The sequence below is a fragment of the Epinephelus fuscoguttatus genome, linkage group LG22, assembly GCF_011397635.1.
Source record: "Epinephelus fuscoguttatus linkage group LG22, E.fuscoguttatus.final_Chr_v1".
In the NCBI taxonomy this organism is placed as follows: domain Eukaryota; kingdom Metazoa; phylum Chordata; class Actinopteri; order Perciformes; family Serranidae; genus Epinephelus; species Epinephelus fuscoguttatus.
The window spans coordinates 35,016,793-35,036,144 of record NC_064773.1 but is presented as its reverse complement, the minus strand read 5'-3'; the positions used below and the strand labels follow the sequence as shown (position 1 = coordinate 35,036,144).

The window sequence follows — 19,352 nt, the reverse complement described above, 5'->3', positions numbered from 1 at the left end:
ACAGGTGTGCCTTATCAGGGTTAATTAGTGGAATTTCTTGCTTTATCAATGGGGTTGGGACCATCAGTTGTATTGTGCAGAAGTCAGGTTAATACACAGCCCACAGCCCTATTGGACAACTGTTAAAATTCATATTATGGCAAGAACCAATCAGCTAACTAAAGAAAAACGAGTGGCCATCATTACTTTAAGAAATGAAGGTCAGTCAGTCCGGAAAATTGCAAAAACTTTAAATGTGTCCCCAAGTGGAATCGCAAAAACCATCAAGCGCTACAACGAAACTGGCACACATGAGGACCGACCCAGGAAAAGAAGACCAAGAGTCACCTCTGCTTCTGAGGATAAGTTCATCCGAGTCACCAGCCTCAGAAATCGCAAGTTAACAGCAGCTCAGATCAGAGACCAGATGAATGCCACACAGAGTTCTAGCAGCAGACCCATCTCTAGAACAACTGTTAAGAGGAGACTGCGCAAATCAGGCCTTCATGTCAAATAGCTGCTAGGAAACCACTGCTAAGGAGAGGCAACAAGCAGAAGAGATTTGTTTGAGCCAAGAAACACAAGGAATGGACATTAGACCAGTGGAAATCTGTGCTTTGGTCTGATGAGTCCAAATTTGAGATCTTTGGTTCCAACCGCCGTGTCTTTGTGAGACGCAGAAAAGGTGAACGGATGGATTCCACATGCCTGGTTCCCACTGTGAAGCATGGAGGAGGAGTTGTGATGGTGTGGGGGTGTTTTGCCGGTGACACTGTTGGGGATTTATTCAAAATTGAAGGTACACTGAACCAGCATGGCTACCACAGCATCCTGCAGCGACATGCCATCCCATCCGGTTTGCGTTTAGTTGGACAATCATTTATTTTTCAACAGGACAATGACCCCAAACACACCTCCAGGCTGTGTAAGGGCTATTTGACCAAGAAGGAGAGTGATGGAGTGCTGCGGCAGATGACCTGGCCTCCACAGTCACCGGACCTGAACCCAATCGAGATGGTTTGGGGTGAGCTGGACCGCAGAGTGAAGGCAAAGGGGCCAACAAGTGCTAAACACTTCTGGGAACTCCTTCAAGACTGTTGGAAAACCATTTCAGGTGACTACCTCTTGAAGCTCATGGAGAGAATGCCAAGAGTGTGCAAAGCAGTAATCAGAGCAAAGGGTGGCTATTTTGAAGAAACTAGAATATAAAACATGTGTTCAGTTATTTCACCTTTTTTTGTTAAGTACATAACTCCACATGTGTTCATTCATAGTTTTGATGCCTTCAGTGAGAATCTACAATGTAAATAGTCATGAAAATAAAGAAAACGCATTGAATGAGAAGGTGTGTCCAAACTTTTGGCCTGTACTGTATGTATTGGGATATGCTAAATCTTTTTCTGGCATACTAAAGGCCCCTTTCCACTGAAGAAGTTCCTGGTATGTTTGGGGGGTAGGAACTACAACAGGAACGTCCTCTCGCTCGGCCCTCTCAACCGCTGCGTCTCCACTGAGAGAGCGGAGTACGAGGAAGGTTCCTGTAAAGTTACGGGCTCTGGATGTGACGTAATCGTTGCACGACCATTTTGACCGGGGCGACGAAGGGACACCGTTAGCCGATAGCGGTGTCTGTAATAACTCACTAAATGGCCCGTGAAAAAAATATTTTTTTCCAGCGGATGTCTTAGTTACAACATGACTGAGCTAACTGGAGTAGTTTCATGTCGTATCCAACAACGGGAGGCTTTTCACAGATGACGTCCTGATGTTAGCTTTGCTGCTGCTGTTAGCTGTCCCTGTCAGCTGATGCTTTCTACACATCGTGATTTCCCAAAACTGAATAAATACCACACATTTCAACACAAAACTGCTTTGCTAGCTCAATTATGTTGTAACTAAGATATCCTCTGAAAAAAAGAGCTAACCCTCGTCTGCTGAGTTTTAAAAATGCTGGCTATTTTGTTGCTTTCTGTTGTCGTCACATCCCTCCTTGAGTATATCCAATCAGCATCAAGTAATCCCCAAGCCCCAGCCAGGAGTCTTTCGGGGCCGTTCTGAGTACCTACCCTGAAGCAGAGACTTGTTTAGCCCCTGTGAAAGTTCCGGAACTCTGTCCTTCGGGGGTGGTTCCTGCGGTGGAGACACGCACCAACGGCCCTGGCCCCGTAAAATTACCCCTAAGTTCCTGCGGTGGAAACGGGCCTTATATAGTATGGTAGTATGGGTGTTGAAATGCACAGTGAGACCTTTGCTGACTTCACCAGCAAGAATAACATTAGCACCATCTAGTGGACCAAAAAAGCAACTGATTTTACCACTCTAGTATCAAAAGTTGTCATATAATGCGTATTTGCAAAAATGAATAATGTATATAATAGAAGATCGCTACTTGGCAGCCGTGTATCAATATAATATAGCCATGCAAAATATCGCCATGCTATGCTGTATCGATTTTTACCCCCATCCCTACCTTTAACATGGGGGCCCTCCACACTGAGAGGTGTGCCCGGTCTGCCCGCGGGGACGTCGTCCTGGAGATCCCTCAGGTCTGGTGGACTGGGAGGCTCTGCACCATGTGTGGAGTCCACCCTAGTCTATCTGGGTCGGGGTGGTCTCTGTGGCGGCACTCCCTGTGGCCGTAGGCTGTGACACCTCTCAGTGTGGATGAGCTCCCTATAGGTGGTTCTTTCCTCACCTGGTTCCTCAGTGCCCAGCCATGTTATTGACTATATTGACTGTGTGTGTGTGTGTGTGTGTGTGTGTGTGTGTGTGTGTGTGTTTGGGGTAAATATGTATGTAATATTTTTGTTGTATGTTTTTATTCTGTGAAGCACTTTGTGCTGCATTTTTAATGTATGAAAAGTTTATATATGGATAACTGTAAATTTATTATGTTGCTCTGTTCTGTACACACGAGTTCTATTGCACGTCTGTCCGTCCTGGAAGAGGGATCTCTCCTCTAAGTTTCTCTTCCTGATGTTTCTACCATTTTTTCCCTTTAATAGGGTTTTTTGGGGAGTTTTTCCCTTACCCATTGTGAGGATCTAAGGACAGAGGGATGTCGTATGCCGTAAAGCCCTTTGAGGCAAATTGTGATTTGGGCTTTGTAAATAAAACTGAATTGAACTGAACTGAAATTGAATGTGCAACTTTTTCGCTGAGACACAGATGACGTGAGGCGATGCAACAATCGGCCTTTGCTGCTGCTAGTTCTGTGAGTCTGTTTAGTGTGTCTTGGCCTTTATACTGTACTTTTGCTTACTGGAAGTAAGCAAATACTGCTCATACGTCCTCATAAATGTGTTATAGTTTCATACTATTGCTGATTACCTTACACAGTCCTTTTGCTTTACTCAAAGCTCATAAAGCCATGCTTGCACATATTACTAATGTTTATAAGACATTATTCCATTTCAGAAACTTAGAATATACACTCACCAGCCACTCTATAAGTACACCTTGCTAGTACCAAGTTGGACCAACTTTTGCCATCAGAACCGCCTTAATTCTTGGTGGCATAGTCAAAAAGGTGCTGTAAATATTCCTCATAGATTTTGGTCCATATTGACATGATAGCATCACCCAGTTGCTGCAGATTTGTCAGCTGCACATCCATGGTGTGAATCTCCCATTCCACGACATCCCAAAGGTGCTCTACTGGATTGAGATCTGATGACTGTGGAGGCCACTGGAGTACAGTGAACTCATTGTCATGCTCAAGAAACCAGTTTAAGATGATTTGAGTTTTGTGATATGGCGCTTTATCCTGCTGGAAGTGGCCATCAGAAGATGGTTACACTGTGGTCATAAAGGATTGGACACAGTCAGCAACAATACTCAGGTAGGCTGTGGCGTTTAAACAATGCTCAGTTGGTACAAAGGGGCCCACAGTGTGCCAAGGCGGAAATCCTGGGGGGGATAGGGGGGACATGACTCCCCCTTCAGTAAAGCTGTACCTCCCTAGAATCATTTGAGACACAATTAATAATTTTTGAACAATGCAATAGTATTTATTGAAAGCACAATGTAAGCGGTGCTCATTATAATCGCACAATAATGTGCTATTTAAATCTTGTGTTACCAACCCCCAGAACCTAAAACTGTGGGTAAATGAGGACCCATCATGCCCATTGTGTTCACGTACCGCAACCTTAAAGCATATTTTGTCAGGCTGTAAAGTTAGCTTGTCACAAGGCAGATATACATGGCGACATAACCAGGTGTTGAAATGTTTAGCTGCAGGCATCAAAGGGAAACAAAGACAGGTGAATTCAGAAGGTGTTAAGGATAGGAGCTTAGTAATTCAGTTTGTCCGTGAGGGAGAGAAATACAGAAGTGATAAGTTAGTGAGGAGACAAGGGTGTGGCCGCCTAGAAGGTGCTTGTGATTGGGAAATGCAAGTAGATTTAGGGGGAAAGCTTGTTATTCCCCAGGAAATACGGATAGTTTATTTCATTGAGCTGACAGTTCTTTGGAAGACTCGCTGGAAGAAGCCTATAAAAGAAAAAAGCTTAGATATACAGACTTAGGAGCAGAAGCTGAGCAGCGAGGATGGAAGACTAGGATGTGTCCAGTGGAAGTGGGGTGTAGGGGATTCATAGCAAGATCCGCTGTCTCGCTCCTGGGGGAACTTGGAGTGCGGGGACAGAGTTTGAGGAAGACAGTGAGGGAAATGTCAGATGAAGCAATTAAATGTCGCCAGTTTATCTATTACAGAAGAAATAATGTTAGCTGGGGGCCAGCAGGGGGAACTACTAAGCAGGGTACATAACTCCTTGAGATCAGGTGGAGAGATCTACTTCCAGGAGGAAATCCAGGAAGAGGAAGTATGTAAGTGTGGGAGTGGCCTATTGGAATCCATTTTGTTTGAGGCCATGCAGCAAGGTGAGTGTGCTTGCTGATCCTGTAAGTTCAGTTAGCTCCTTTAACTTTAGCTTATATTGTACTTATGCTATGTAGTGTGTGAAATAGAGTATGGGGAATGTGCTAGGAAAGGTAGTATCAGTCCTGTTTCTACCTGGAGCTCGCATGTACGGAGCCTGGGTTTGGTTGAAGGTGGCAGTGCTGTTTGGGCTGAGAAAGCCATGTGTAAGTAAGAGAAAGGAGGCTGTTGGTTGGTGTGGAGAGCAGTGAGACCTGGCATTAGGGGAGTGTCTCTGGGACGCCAGAGATCACTGTCTAGCCTCCTGGAGGTGTCGTGGGACCAACTAGATGAAACACCGGTGAAAGGAGGTTCCCCCCCATGACCCCAAAGACATGTTAGTTATCACTGCTCACTGGTCTGTATAGTTAAGCCTTGCCATAATAGCTTATCGTAGGGCTTAGGAGGTTATTCACTGAGTGCTGATCTTTTTTTAGAGCACAAACTTCTTGTGTTTATTTGAATTAAAAGATTTATTCCCCACCTCCCATTCCTAGTAGTGGTATATCCCACACTCTTTCCAATGGGTGGGGCTGCTTGGCAGCAGTAGCAGCGTGTGGCTGGAGCCGCTGCCCACATCGCGCATCGCAGGGTAAGATATTCACTCACACAGACACAGTTTAACTTACACAAGTTACAACACATCCTATTTACTGTTACAACAAGCTCCAGGCCCAGGCTGATAATATAAACTGCCTGCAACATTTCTCCTGCATTGTTCAAAAGCCTACTCAATTACGAGTGCTGCTAAGCTAAAAGCTAATGATTAAGCTCAGAGTTTAGTGATAGAGAGGACAGCAGAAAAAGAAGAGGGAGAAGACAGGACAAGAGCAGTCAGTGGCGGAGCAATGGGTACCTGTCTGTAGGCTCTCCACCTGTCAGTGAGACAAACATGAATGACGTGCAGTCTAACTGACAAGGAGCGGTCATTACGAGCGACTATTACGCACGGTTGTGGTGGAGCAGCTCGTATGGGTACCTGTCTGCAGGCTCTCCACCTGTCAGTGAGACAAACATGAAAGACGTGCAGACAAGGAGCGGTCATTATACGCGACTATTACGCACAGTTGTGACGGAGCGTAGCTAATGGGTACCTGTCTGTAGGCTCTCCTCCTGTCAGTGAGACAAACATCAAAGACGTGCAGACGAGGAGCGGTCATAACGCGCGACTATTACGCACGGTTGTGAGGTGCACAGTGGCAGATCTCACAGCACACTGTTTATAAACCAGTTTACCAGTTTAATTGCAGGAAATGTTTAGTTTTAGTTTTAGTTTAGTTAGTACAGACATTCACTCTGCTTGTTGGAGAGATAGAAGATTAAAGCATCAAATTCCGGTAAAAGATGCTGTATAAAAGACAGGCTACAATGTTTTTTTTCTTGTCCCCCCATGAAATTATTCTCTAAAATTTTACTGTTTATTGTCCCCCCCAACTATGAAATGGGATTTTCGCCCCTGCCATTACCCCACCACCACCAGCAGGAACTGTTGATACATTGCAGGATGGATCCATGCTTTCATGTTGTTTACGCCAAATTCTGTCTGTACCCAGGGTTCCTACAGCATAAGGCAATTTAAATTTTTACTTTTTAAGACTTTTTTAATGCCACTTGAAATGAAATTTAAGACCAACGACACAATCAACACAAATTAAATAAATGAATAAATCTCCAGCTCCCTCATTTGATTTGTATGATTGGTGCAGTTCTCCTCCGAGAACCGTCACCTTATCGTGGTGGAGGAGTTTGAGTGCCCTAATGACCCTAGGAGCTATGCTGTCGGGGGCATTTTGCCCCTGGTAGGGTTTCCCATGGCAGATTGGTTCTGGGCGAAGGGTCAGACGAAGAACGGTTCAAAAGACCCTTCATGATGGTTATGATCAAGGACAAGTGTACCCGGCCCGGAGGGTTACTGGGGCCCCGCCCTGGAGCCAGGCCTGGGGTTGGGGTCCGTGGGCGAGCGCCTGGTGGTCGGGCCTTCGCCCATGGGGTCCGGCTGGGCCCAGCCCGAACCGGCTACATGGGTTCGTCCCCCTGCAGGCCCACCACCCATAGAGGGATCCAGAAGGGTTCGGTGCAATGTGGATTGGGCAGCAGACCAAGGCGGGGGCCTTGGCGGTCCGATCCTCGGTTACAGAAGTTGGCTCTTGGGACATGGAATGTCACCTCTCTGGCGGGGAAGGAGCCGGAGCTTGTGGAAGAGGCTGAGCGTTACCGGCTAGATATAGTCGGCCTCACCTCGACACATAGTTCCGGCTCTGGAACCCTAGTCCTTGAGAGGGGTTGGACTCTCTCCTTCGCTGGAGTTGCTCCGGGTGAGAGGCGGAGGGCCGGGATGGGCTTTCTGATAGCCCCCAGACTCTCTGCCTGTCACGTTGGGGTTTACCCCAGTAGGCGAAAAGGGTTGCTTCCCTGCGCCTTCGGTCGGGAACGGGTCCTGACTGTTGTCTGTGCTTATGCACGAACAACAGTTCAGAGTACCACCCTTTTGGAGTCCCTGGGACGGGTGCTGGACAGTGCCCCAACCGGGACTCCATTGTTCTGCTGGGGACTTCAACGCTCATGTGGGCAATGACAGCGGGACCTGGATGGGCATGATTGGGAGGAACGGCCTGCCCAATCTGAACTCGAGTGGTGTTCAGTTATTGGACTTCTGTGCGGGTCGCAGTTTGGCCATAACTAACACCATGTTCAAACATAAGGATGTCCATCGGTGCACGTGGCACCAGGACATCCTAGGTCGCAGGTCAATGATCGACTTTGTAGTCGTATCATTTGACCTGCGGCCATATGTTCTGGACACTCGGGTGAAGAGAGGAGCAGAGCTGTCAACTGATCACCACCTGGTGGTGAGTTGGATCAGATGGTGGGGAAGACGCTGCGCAGACCTGGCAGGCCCAAACGAACAGTGAGGGTCTGCTGGGAACGCCTGGCGGAAGAACCTGTCCAGATGATCTTCAACTCCCACCTCCGGGAGAGCTTCAACCGCGTCCCGAGGGCGGAGGGGGACATTGAGTCCGAATGGGCCTTGTTCCGCTCTGCCATTGTTGAGGCGGCGGTTGCGAGCTGTGGCCGCAAGGCCGCTGGTGCCAGTCGCGGCGGTAATCCCCGAACCCGCTGGTGGACACCAGAGGTGAGGGGAGCCATCAGGCTGAAGAAGGAGGCCTACAGGGCATGGTTGGTCTGTGGGTCTCCGGAAGCAGCTGACGGGTACCGGCGGGCCAAGCGGAGCGCGGCGGCGGCAGTCGTGGAGGCACAAACTCGGGCGTGGGAGGAGTTCGGTGAGGCCATGGAGGAAGACTATCGATCGGCTCCAAAGAGGTTCTGGCAAACCGTCCGACGCCTCAGGGGGGGAAGGCGGCAACTTGCTCACACTGTTTACAGTGGAGGCGGGGAGCTGCTGACGTCAACTGGGGACATTGTCGGGCGGTGGAAGGAATACTTTGAGGAGCTCCTCAATCCCACCAACACGTATTCCAGTGAGGAAACAGAGACGGGGGTCTCGGGGGCGGGTCGTCCGTTTCTGGGGCAGAAGTCGCGAGGTGGTGAAACAACTCCGACGTGGCGGAGCCCCGGGGGTGGATGAGATTCGTCCCGGATATCTCCAGGCGCTGGAGGGTGGAGGGCTGTGTTGGCTGACACGCCTCTGCAACATTGCGTGGACATCGGGGCAGTGCCCTGGAGTGGCAGACCAGGGTGGTGGTCCCCATTTTCAAGAAAGGGGACCAGAGGGTGTGTTCCAACTACAGGGGGATCACACTCCTCAGCCTACCCGGTAAGGTCTACTCCAGGGTGCTGGAGAAGAGGGTCCGGTCGATAGTTGAACCTCGGATCGAGGAGGAGCAATGTGGTTTCTGTCCCGGACGCGGAACCGTGGACCAGCTCTTTACCCTCGCCAGGGTGCTGGAGGGGGCATGGGAGTTCGCCCAACCAGTCCACATGTGTTTTGTGGATTTGGAGAAGGCTTACGACCGTGTCCCCAGGGGCATCCTGTGGGGGGTGCTCGGGAGTATGGGGTGGGTGGCCTTGCTGGGGCCATCCAGTCCCTGTACCAAAGGAGCATGAGTCTGGTTCGCGTGGCTGGCAGTAAGTCGGACCTGTTCCCGGTGAGGGCTGGACTCCGCCAGGGCTGCCCTTTGTCACCGGTTCTGTTCATAACTTTTATGGACAGAATTTCTAGGCGCAGCCAAGTGGTGGAGGGTGTCAGGTTCGGTGATGGGAGAATCTTGTCCCTGCTTTTTGCGGATGACGTGGTCCTTCTAGCTCCATCGAACAGTGACCTCCAGCTCTCACTGGGGCGGTTCGCAGCCAAGTGTGAAGCGGCTGGGATGAGAATCAGTACCTCCAAGTCCGAGGCCATGGTCCTCAGCCGGAAAAGGGTGGATTGCCCACTCCAGGTCAGGGGGGAGGTCCTTCCTCAGGTGGAGGAGTTTAAGTATCTTGGGATCTTGTTCACGAGTGAGGGTAGGATGGAGCGGGAGATTGACAGGCGGATTGGGGCAGCGTCAGCAGTGATGCGGGCGCTTAACCGGTCCGTTGTGGTGAAAAGGGAGCTTGGCCAGAAAGCGAAGCTCTCGATTTACCGGTTGATCTTCGTTCCAACCCTCACCTATCGTCACGAGCTCTGGGTAGTGACCGAAAGAATGAGATCGCGAATACAAGCGGCCGAAATGAGTTTCCTCCGCAGGGTGGCTGGGCTCAGCCTTAGGGATAGGGTGAGGAGCTCAGACATTCGGGAGGGACTCGGAGTAGAGCCGCTGCTCCTCCACATCGAGAGGAGCCAGTTGAGGTGGTTCGGGCATCTGGTAAGGATGCCTTCCGGACGCCTCCCTTGGGAGGTGTTTCGGGCATGTCCAACCGGGAGGAGACCTCGGGGCCGCCCCAGGACACGCTGGAGGGACTACATCACCCAGCTGGCCTGGGAACGCCTCGGGGTTCCCGCGGAAGAGCTGATGGAAGTGGCTGGGGAGAGGACTGTCTGGGCTTCCTTGCTGAGGCTGCTGCCCCCGCGACCCGGACCCGGATAAGCGGAGGACGACGACGACGACGACGACGACGATTGGTGTTTTGTCACGGTGTTCAGACACCACAGTACCTCTGCTTTTAGTGTAGGCATGCACCCGAACATTGTCTGGAGATTTGGTGCTGCTGTCCTGGTTGTTGATATCGGAGATGGGGGTGGAGGCACGGTAGAGACGAGAGTAGAACAGAACTGCGAAATACCTGGCGTTTGTTGACAGCTTGATTTTGAGGCTTTGTGTTTTGCGCTGTGCATGTGGGACTCCCCTGCCTTGATTCCCATCGTGCCCAGTTTGAAACATTTCTTGCACAAAATATACCGTGCCTCGTATAAATTGCCTGGTACCGGTTTCAGCAACCCAGAAAAATCTTTGTTGGACAGCCAATTTTCATTAAATTTACACTTTCCCATGTGGTCCGACTGCTACATGAACGACGTGCATCTGCTCTGAGAGTCACAGCCGCAAACACATCACTGTTTTGTTGGTTCCACTCCTGTGATTGCGTGACGTTACTGCTATTCGGCAAATTATTTAAAAAAAATAAATGTTACCTATTATTTTTAGATTTGAGACTAATTACAATCATAAAATCCTACTTACCATGTGTTAACATTTTTAAGACTTTTGAAAGATTGATTTAAGACATTTTAATGCCAATTAAGGCCTTATTTTTAGATTAATGAATTCAGTGCCTTTTAAGACTTTTTAAGGATCCGTGGGAACCCTGGTACCATCTGAATGTCTCAGCAGAAACCGAGACTGGTCAGACCAGACAACATTTTTCCTTCTTTGTATCGTTCAATTTTGGTGAGCCCATGCGAATGGTAACCCCAGTTTCCTGTTCTTAGCTGACAGGAGTGGCACCTGGTGTGGTCTTCTGCTGCTGCTGTCCAAGGTTGAACATGTTGTTGGTTCAGAGATGGTCTTCTACATACCTTGATTGTAACAAGTGGTTATTTGAGTTACTCTTCCCTTTCTATCATCTTGAACCAGTCTGGCCATTCTTCTCTGACCTCTGGCATCAACAAGGCATTTTCACCCAGAGGACTGCCGCTCACTTCTCATTTTCGGACCACCTTCTGTAAACCCTAGAGATGGTTGTACCTGAAAATCCTAGTAGATCAGCGGTTTCTGAAACTAGCCCATCTAGCACAAACAACCATGCCACGTTCAAAGTCACTTAAATTAAAGTCACCTTTCTTCTCTGTTCTGATGCTTGGTTTGGACTTCAGCAGGTCATCTTGACCAGGTCCACATGCCTAAATGCATTGAGTTGCTGTCACGTGACTGGCTGATCAACTATTTGCATCGATGAGCAGTTGAACAGGTGTACCTGACAAAGTGGCTGTGAGTGTATAATGTGTTCTTAAATGTTAGAGCAGTTCTCTGTGTCTTTATAACTGGTTAAAAGTATGGTAGTTGTAATGAGCTGTGTAACTCAGGACTCAAATTCTTCTTTCAAACACTGTTGTCACTTTGGTATGGACATATAAACCTTTATGATGCTGAACTTATCACACAATATGTCCATCACTTAATGCAATAGTTTAAAAACATTGTTATAAACATTTATAAGCAGTTTCAAAAAGACTTATAAATGTATTATAATGTCTTATCAATGTGCTTATAATATATTATGGACATGAACTTTACAGAAAGTGTTAATAACTCATATAAGTGGGCTACTGCATATTAATATCCTCTGTGCATCATGGACCCACTTACTTTGCTGTTAAAAGTCATTCTGATTCTTATTTTGTCTGTCTCTTCCTTCTTAGATTACAAAGATTAATGGTGAATAATGATAAAGTCCTTTTTGGTGTACTAAATAATTTGGATTATTGGAAAACATTGTGGACTGCTTATTTATTGCCACTGACCCAGAAATGTCGTACTAGCCATCTCTGGAAGCTACTGTGTAGAGCACTGATATTAGTAATTACAACAGTTGTGTGATTTATACATCATTCAGCCATCAGTAGCAGCACTACACACACCACTACTGAAAAGCACTTCAATCAGTAAGTCACAAAGAAATCCTGAACCATCCTGGATTATATATGGTTTCTCCTGACTTTAATAGAAGACACTTATCTTTATCAGAAAAAAAATCATGTTTTGTTTACATCATACCAACCTGACATTGTTTTTCTTTTTGGACCTTAAAAGTGGCTATGATGACTACCTATCACCTGGTGAGTTTTTTCAACATTCTATCTGTCAATGAATCAATAATATAATTTTATAAATGCTTGGGTGACTGAAATGCGTAGGATAAATGAACAGCCTTCAAACATGTCAACACAATGTTAAAGTTGCAGAGGCACCACTGAGAGATTTTGTTACTTAAAATGTGTAAAGGCCTGAACATACTCGGGCGGAACGTACGCGGAACGGACTCCGCAGAGGTCCGCGCGGACACAAAGTGGACGTCCGCAAGCCCTGTGCGCGCAAAGCTCAGATTTTACGACCGCACGGACTCCGCTCCGTGCACCAGTGACTGCTCGGCATGTATTTTTCACATTGCGGGGATTTTTCGCGGACATTTTTACAGGAAACGACAACGCGGAAGTGTGCTCGACTATGAAAGCCCGAATGACTGCGGACATTCCTCGCGGAGTCCGTTCCGCATACGTTCCACCCAAGTGTGTTCGGGCCTAAGGCACCCAAAGTGTTATGAGCTGTGCTTGCTTGCCTGCTGATGGTCTTGATGATGCTCTCCAGCTCATCGTTGGAGGGCGGGTTGCGGCCGCCCATAGGGAACACGAGGTTGATAGGATCAAACAGGCGAGAGAGGGACTTGGAAAGGTAGGCTGCCTCGTATGGCTGCAGAGAGTCCTTTAGAGCCTTCTCTGGGCTGCGTACAAACACACAAACACAAACACACACAAACAAACACACACACACACACACACACACACGCACACACAGATAGACACAAAATCAAAAAATACATATATATATAACTTGACATAATCAATGTGCAACTTCAGATATTAACAGACAAGAAATGTTTGAGAAATCATTATGCCAGGTTCATACTGTAAAACAGTTTTGTCTGCTCCAACAGTCACTATGTCATGATAAGGTGATTGTGGAGTCAAAAAATCTTGCTGTGACTTGGCCGACAGACATGACAGACTACACATTGGTTCACGACCAATCATCCCTGATAGGCTTTCACGTCCGTGATGTCATCAGATTATTCTAATCCTATCTGTATTATTATCAGTTACTGTGGCTGTTCATGTCTCAGCCGAAATGTTACTGAAGTAACCTAAAAAGTACCACCAGATGTCAGGAGCTACATTTGAAGTACTGCTTGCAAACTTAGCAAGTCACTGAATCCCCCACAAGAAGTTCCTGCAAATGTTTCACAATAAAAGCCTTTTTAGACAATGAAGGGATTCTCTCAACCGAAATTATAAGGGGCTTTTAATTTTGAATGGATACAGAAGTGTTGAGTTTGAAATGACAGCACGATGCCTTGAATTTAAAGGAAATGACCACTTCAGGATGAAAATACAGACAGTACTTACTCTGAAGTGCATGGAACCCATGTCCAAAATCATTTTGAAAATGTAATAAAAACGTCAGAACGGCTCGGCATGCAAAAGTGACTTGAAAAGACATAATTTACTCCACTATTGTAGCATAATATCTCACCGTGGTCAGATAGCATGCAACTCGCGAGACTTGAGAACAAGAACGCCTCTGAACGTTCTCGATTCTCACATGAGTTGCCATGTAAACACATCATGCCTGCAGGCTAACTGACCACGGTGAGAAATTATGCTATAAAAGTGGAGTAAATTATGTCTTTTCAAGTCAATTTTACATGCCGCGGCTCCAGGGCACTTGGATTACGACGGACGAGCCGTTTTGAAATGCATTAGCCCAGTTTTATTACATTTTCAAAATGATTTGGGTCATGGGTTCCATGCACTTCAAGTGTATGGAAAAATGTGGCTAGCTGTTATCCTCCGATACCCCGAACGAGTTTTGTGGATTGAAAAATTACACTGGACTTCTTGTCAGCATGAGGGTGAGTAAGTACTGTCTGTATTTTCATTCTAAAGTGGTCATTTCCTTTAACAGGGCAAATGGTGAGGACTAAAAGTAAAAATAGAAAAATACAGAGGGAATAATTAATAAAGGCCTGTTTCTAATGTAGTCTGTTTCAAATGAAGCTGGTACCCTCTGCAGTTGTGGTAAGTAAAAGCCCTGCCACTATTTGTGATTTATTTCCCTTTATGTCCTACATTATGAAGAAATAATGTTCTTTGCTAGCTTGATGCTTATGGCAGCACTCACCAGGTTGCTAAAGTGTCTATGCTGTTTCACACCATCATTTTTCCCCTTTTAGTCTGTTGTGGTAACATCCTTAGAGGAATTAGCAAAAAGGCTGGGGTGTTGTTGCCATACAGTTTTCCACAGCAGCACATCACTCTGTGTTTCTATTGGTCAAAGTGATGGTTGTGATGGGAGAAGCCATGGAAGACAAAAGAAAATAAAACAAGCTAGACTTTCTGCTGGGACATCATGAAGTGTCCCAGACGTGGCATCGGTTGTCATCTACTATGACACACTACATGAGATAAAACAGTGGATTATCACGAACAACACTCATTGTTGTTCATGATCTGAGCAGACAGTAGAACACGTAGGTAGGCCCATTCTCACATTTGTAGCGTCTCTAAGTGGTTGATTTGGATTCATTCTCGGAACCCAGTGACTGTATTCCGTGTCTGACTTCCGGCAGACGGCGATACGGCCTCTGGGGGCAGACCCCCGATTTTTTGGCATTCCGGTTTGATTTGGGCGGAGGAGGCAAATTTCCGTTTCCAACTTCCGTTTATGTGTAAGTAAATATGCTGAACCATTGCGATGGATTCAGAGTTTGCAGTGATGCCAATTATGTTCCGTCTCATTAGTTCATAGTTCACCGCATGCACCGTTTAACCTGGCAACAACTGCAGCCGGCTCAAAGGTGATTGGTCAATATCACACGGACTACAAACAGCCTACAACCGGAAACCAGGGCTCTTCCGCTCTTCTTCCAGAGGCAAGTTCTCCGGGGTCTGCCTACAGACTCTACATTCACTGAATGTAGAATTTGCTGGCTAACTGACAACCAAATCTGTCAACAATAGTGCCTGCATCCCCTGTAGTACATGGTTTATCAGTTTGTGTGTGAAATTTGTTTGTCGTTGTTGATATGAATTCTTGCCTTGTCTGGTTGGGGGATGTATACACCCTTGTGAGGCTGAGGGTAATGAGAGCTTGTCACTGGTAGTGGATCGGACCGTCTGTGTGTGCGCTGGGTGGGGGGGGTGTCATATATATATTTGTAATGTTACTGTTTTCTAAATATTGTACCTATGACGTGTATTTCTTTTACTGTAATTTGTTTTTTTTTACCAGATCACTTAGCCGTGTTCCTTCTGGCAGGGGGACTGCCAATGGAAATTAGCCTTTTGGCTACAATTGGGTGCATTTACATTTTATTTTTAAAATGTTAATTAATGTACATTGTCCCTCTACAACAAATAAAAATAAATTAAATTAAATTAAAATAAACTAAACAAAGCACAAATATGCTTCACAATAAACTTTCCCACCCTGGTTCACATCAAACAGACTGTAGGTGTGATTACAACTGACTCTGATTGTGTTGCTGTCTTTGTGTTAGCTCACTTGTAGTCCTGTTTTCCATGTGTGAAGAGGTCCTGGTTGTCTGTCTCTGTGGCTATGTCCAGAGATGCATCCATTCCTCCGCTGCTTGTTAGCGCCCCCTGCAGACTGGCGCTATACTGCTGCAAGCGGCGCCACAGGTCATTGTACAGTCGCAACAGCTTAGGATACTCTCCTTCAAATGCCTGCTTTAGGAAGGACGAGGCTGGATAGAAAAGAAGACAAGCACATGGAGTGAGGAACTTACTTATAACTGCATGCTTTTATTCAGTTCTCTCTGCATGATACATGTTAGTTATATTTTCAATAACTCATTTAGCATTCAACATGCTTGGCAACCAATGACACAATGTCAACTCTAGGCCGTTAAGCACACACAATCATCGCTGTAGAGCACAGATACCTGCGCCACAAGCTGTCATATGCTTTAGCTCTCTTCTAAGTAATTTGTACGAAGTTTTAGGACTGCTACAGTGTGTAACAACCCTCCCTGCTCTCCCAACATAAGTTTAGTGTGTCCTGCTCTGCTAACATTTTGAGACTTAAAACCGTGCGAAATTCCCCACTCTCTCACGGCAGCAGGTATGTTATGTGAGTAATAATCCTGCACTGAAAATTTAAAGTATGTAAGAAGAATCATACTTGAGCATGACGTGCTGACGTATTGCGGTAAGCGAGTTGTGTCATTTCCGGTGTTTCTGTGACAGCGTCTCTGTACTGCTCTGGTGGATTCTACTAGCCTGCTTTCTCACTTCAGTTGCTTTAACGTCTACTTCAAGTCTTAACCCACACTGGTTCTGTTTAAGCACTTAACGTTATAGCTCTCCTCCTTTCTACGACTTTCTCGCTAATCTCTTAGCTGTTGTTTGCACGTTACCAGCCTTGGTAGCTACATTAGCTTTACAGTTAGCGATGGCTTCTCCCTCTGCTCTTTCTTGCTCGGTGTGCCAAATGTTCAGTTATGCCTCTGCCTCCTTTAGCGACAGTGGTAATTGTAATAAGTGTAGCTTATTTGCTGCGTTGGAGGCGAGGCTTAGTGAATTAGAAGCGCGGCTCCGCACCATGGAAAACCATTCAGTAGCTGCGGTAGTTAGCCAGCCCCCTGTAGCCGGTGCGAGCCACATAGCATAGCCTTAGCCTCTGCTAACTGTCCTCCGGTAACTCCTGCTTCAGCCGGGAGGTTGGGTTACGGTTAGCCAGAAGCACAGCTCCAAGCCGAAGCCCACGGCTCACCACCAGCCTGTTCACGTTTCCAACCGCTTTTCCCCACTCAGCGACACACCCGCTGAGGATAAAACTCTGGTTATTGGCAGCTCTATTCTGAGGAACGTGAAGTTAGCAACACCAGCGACCATAGTCAAATGTATCCCTGGGGCCAGAGCGGGCGACATTGAATCAAATTTAAAACTGCTGGCTAAAGCTAAACGTAGATTCAGTAAGATTGTTATTCACGTCGGCGGCAATGACACCCGGTTACGCCAATCGGAGGTCACTAAAATTAATATTGCCTCGGTGTGTGAATATGCAAAAACGATGTCGGACTCCGTAGTTTTCTCTGGACCCCTCCCAAATCTGACCAGTGATGACATGTTTAGCTGCATGTCATCATTTAACTGCTGGCTGTCCAGGTGGTGTCCAGCAAACGATGTGGGTTTCGTTAATAATTGGCAAACTTTCTGGGGAAAACCTGGTCTTATTAGGAGAGACGGCATTCATCCCACTTTGGATGGAGCTGCTCTCATTTCTAGGAACCTGGCAAAATTTATTAGTAATTTAAATCCCTGACAACCCAGAGTTGAGACCAGGACTCGGAGACGCAGTCCTATACGCCTCTCTGAGCTTCTAGTTCAGTTACCCAGCCATAGTTTTCATAGTTTTATACAAACGGTGTCTGTCCCCCGACCACCTAAATTATTTAAATCTAAAATTAAACAAAGAGGAGTTGTGCATAACAACCTCATAAAAATTAAAACCTCTTCTGTGACAGAAAGACAAAACAGGAGAATTAAATGCGGACTGTTAAATATCAGGTCTCTATCATCTAAAGCAGTGTTAGTAAACGAATTAATATCAGATTATCATATTGATTTACTCAGTCTCACTGAAACCTGGCTGTGTCAAGATGAATATGTCAGTCTAAATGAGTCCACTCCTCCCAGTCATAGTAATACCCACATTCCTCGAGGCAGCGGCCGAGGAGGGGGAGTTGCAGCCATTTTTAACTCTAGTCTGTTAATCAGTCCTAAACCCAAACTAGATTATAATTCATTTGAAAGCCTCTTTCTTAGTCTTTTACATCCGACCTGGAAAACCTCGCAGCCACTTTTATTTGTTATAGTGTACCGTGCTCCTGGCCCGTATTCTGAATTTGTATCTGAATTCTCAGAGTTTTTATCCAGTTTAGTTCTTAAATCAGATAAAGTTATTATTGTAGGCGATTTTAACATTCATGTCGACGTTGATAATGACTCCCTGGCTACCGCGTTTATCTCATTATTAGACTCCATTGGCTTCAGTCAGGGTGTACATGAACCCACTCACTGTTTTAACCATACCCTCGATCTAGTTCTGACGTATGGAATTGAAATTGATAACCTAAAAGTCTTTCCACAGAATCCCTCGCTATCGGATCATTATCTGATTATTTTTGATTTCTTTTTACTCGATCACACGCCACTCAGCAACAGTTACTATACTAGATGTTTATCAGATAGTGCTGTCGCAAAATTTAAGCAAAAGATTACTCCGTCATTAAATTCAATACCAAGTCCCTCAGTAACAGAGGTTTCGCCGACTTTGATCATTTTGTCGATAGCGCTGTAGGCTCGCTGCGAACAACACTTGACTCTGTAGCTCCTCTTAAAAAGAAGTTAAAAAAGCAAAGAAAATTCGCTCCTTGGTATAACTCTCAAACCCGTAAGTTAAAACAAATATCGCAAAAGTTTGAAAGGAATTGGCGATTAACCAAACTGGAAGAATCTCGTTTAATCTGGACAGACAGTCTCAAAACTTATAAGAGGGGCCTCCGCAATGCCAGAGCAAACTATTACTCAGCTCTAATAGAAGACAATAAGAACAACCCCAGGTTTCTTTTCAGCACTGTAGCCAGGCTGACTGAGAGTCAAAGCTCTATTGAGCCTTGTATTCCTTTAGCCCTTAGCAGTAATGATTTTATGAGCTTTTTTAATGACAAAATTCTAACTATTAGAGGCAAAATTCATGACCTCCTGTCCTCAGATAGTACCTATCTAACCTCAAACACAGCTGTAAAACCTAATATATCTTTAGATTGCTTCTCCCCAATTTCTCTTCAAGAATTGACCGCATTGATTTCTTCATCCAAATCATCAACGTGTCTCTTAGACCCCATCCCAACTAGGCTACTTAAGGAGGTCTTTCCTTTAGTTAACACTCATATATTAGATATGATCAATATATCCTTATTAACAGGCTATGTACCACAGTCTTTTAAGGTAGCTGTAATTAAACCTCTACTAAAAAGCCCACCCTGGATCCAGAGGTGTTAGCCAACTATAGACCAATATCTAATCTTCCCTTTATGTCAAAGATCCTTGAGAAAGTAGTCGCAGACCAGCTGTGTGATTTTCTCCATGATAACAATTTATTTGAGGAATTTCAGTCAGGATTTAGAGTGCATCATAGCACTGAGACAGCACTAGTTAAAATTACAAATGACCTTCTGATTGCTTCGGACAAAGGACTTGTCTCTGTACTTG

The 19,352-nt window shown here is 46.0% G+C and overlaps 1 protein-coding gene across 2 annotated transcripts in view; it reads right to left on the bottom strand.

The window, feature by feature from the left end:
- Positions 1–19,352, bottom strand: part of cog5 (component of oligomeric golgi complex 5) — a 188,102-nt gene that overhangs the window by 31,901 nt on the left and 136,849 nt on the right. For both annotated transcript variants that reach the window (XM_049567067.1, XM_049567068.1), the window contains 2 exons: positions 15,619–15,820; positions 12,617–12,778 (listed from right to left, as the gene is read on the bottom strand). In XM_049567067.1, coding sequence (XP_049423024.1) covers positions 12,617–12,778; positions 15,619–15,820 — 364 coding nt within the window. The remainder of the gene's footprint in view (positions 1–12,616; positions 12,779–15,618; positions 15,821–19,352) is intronic.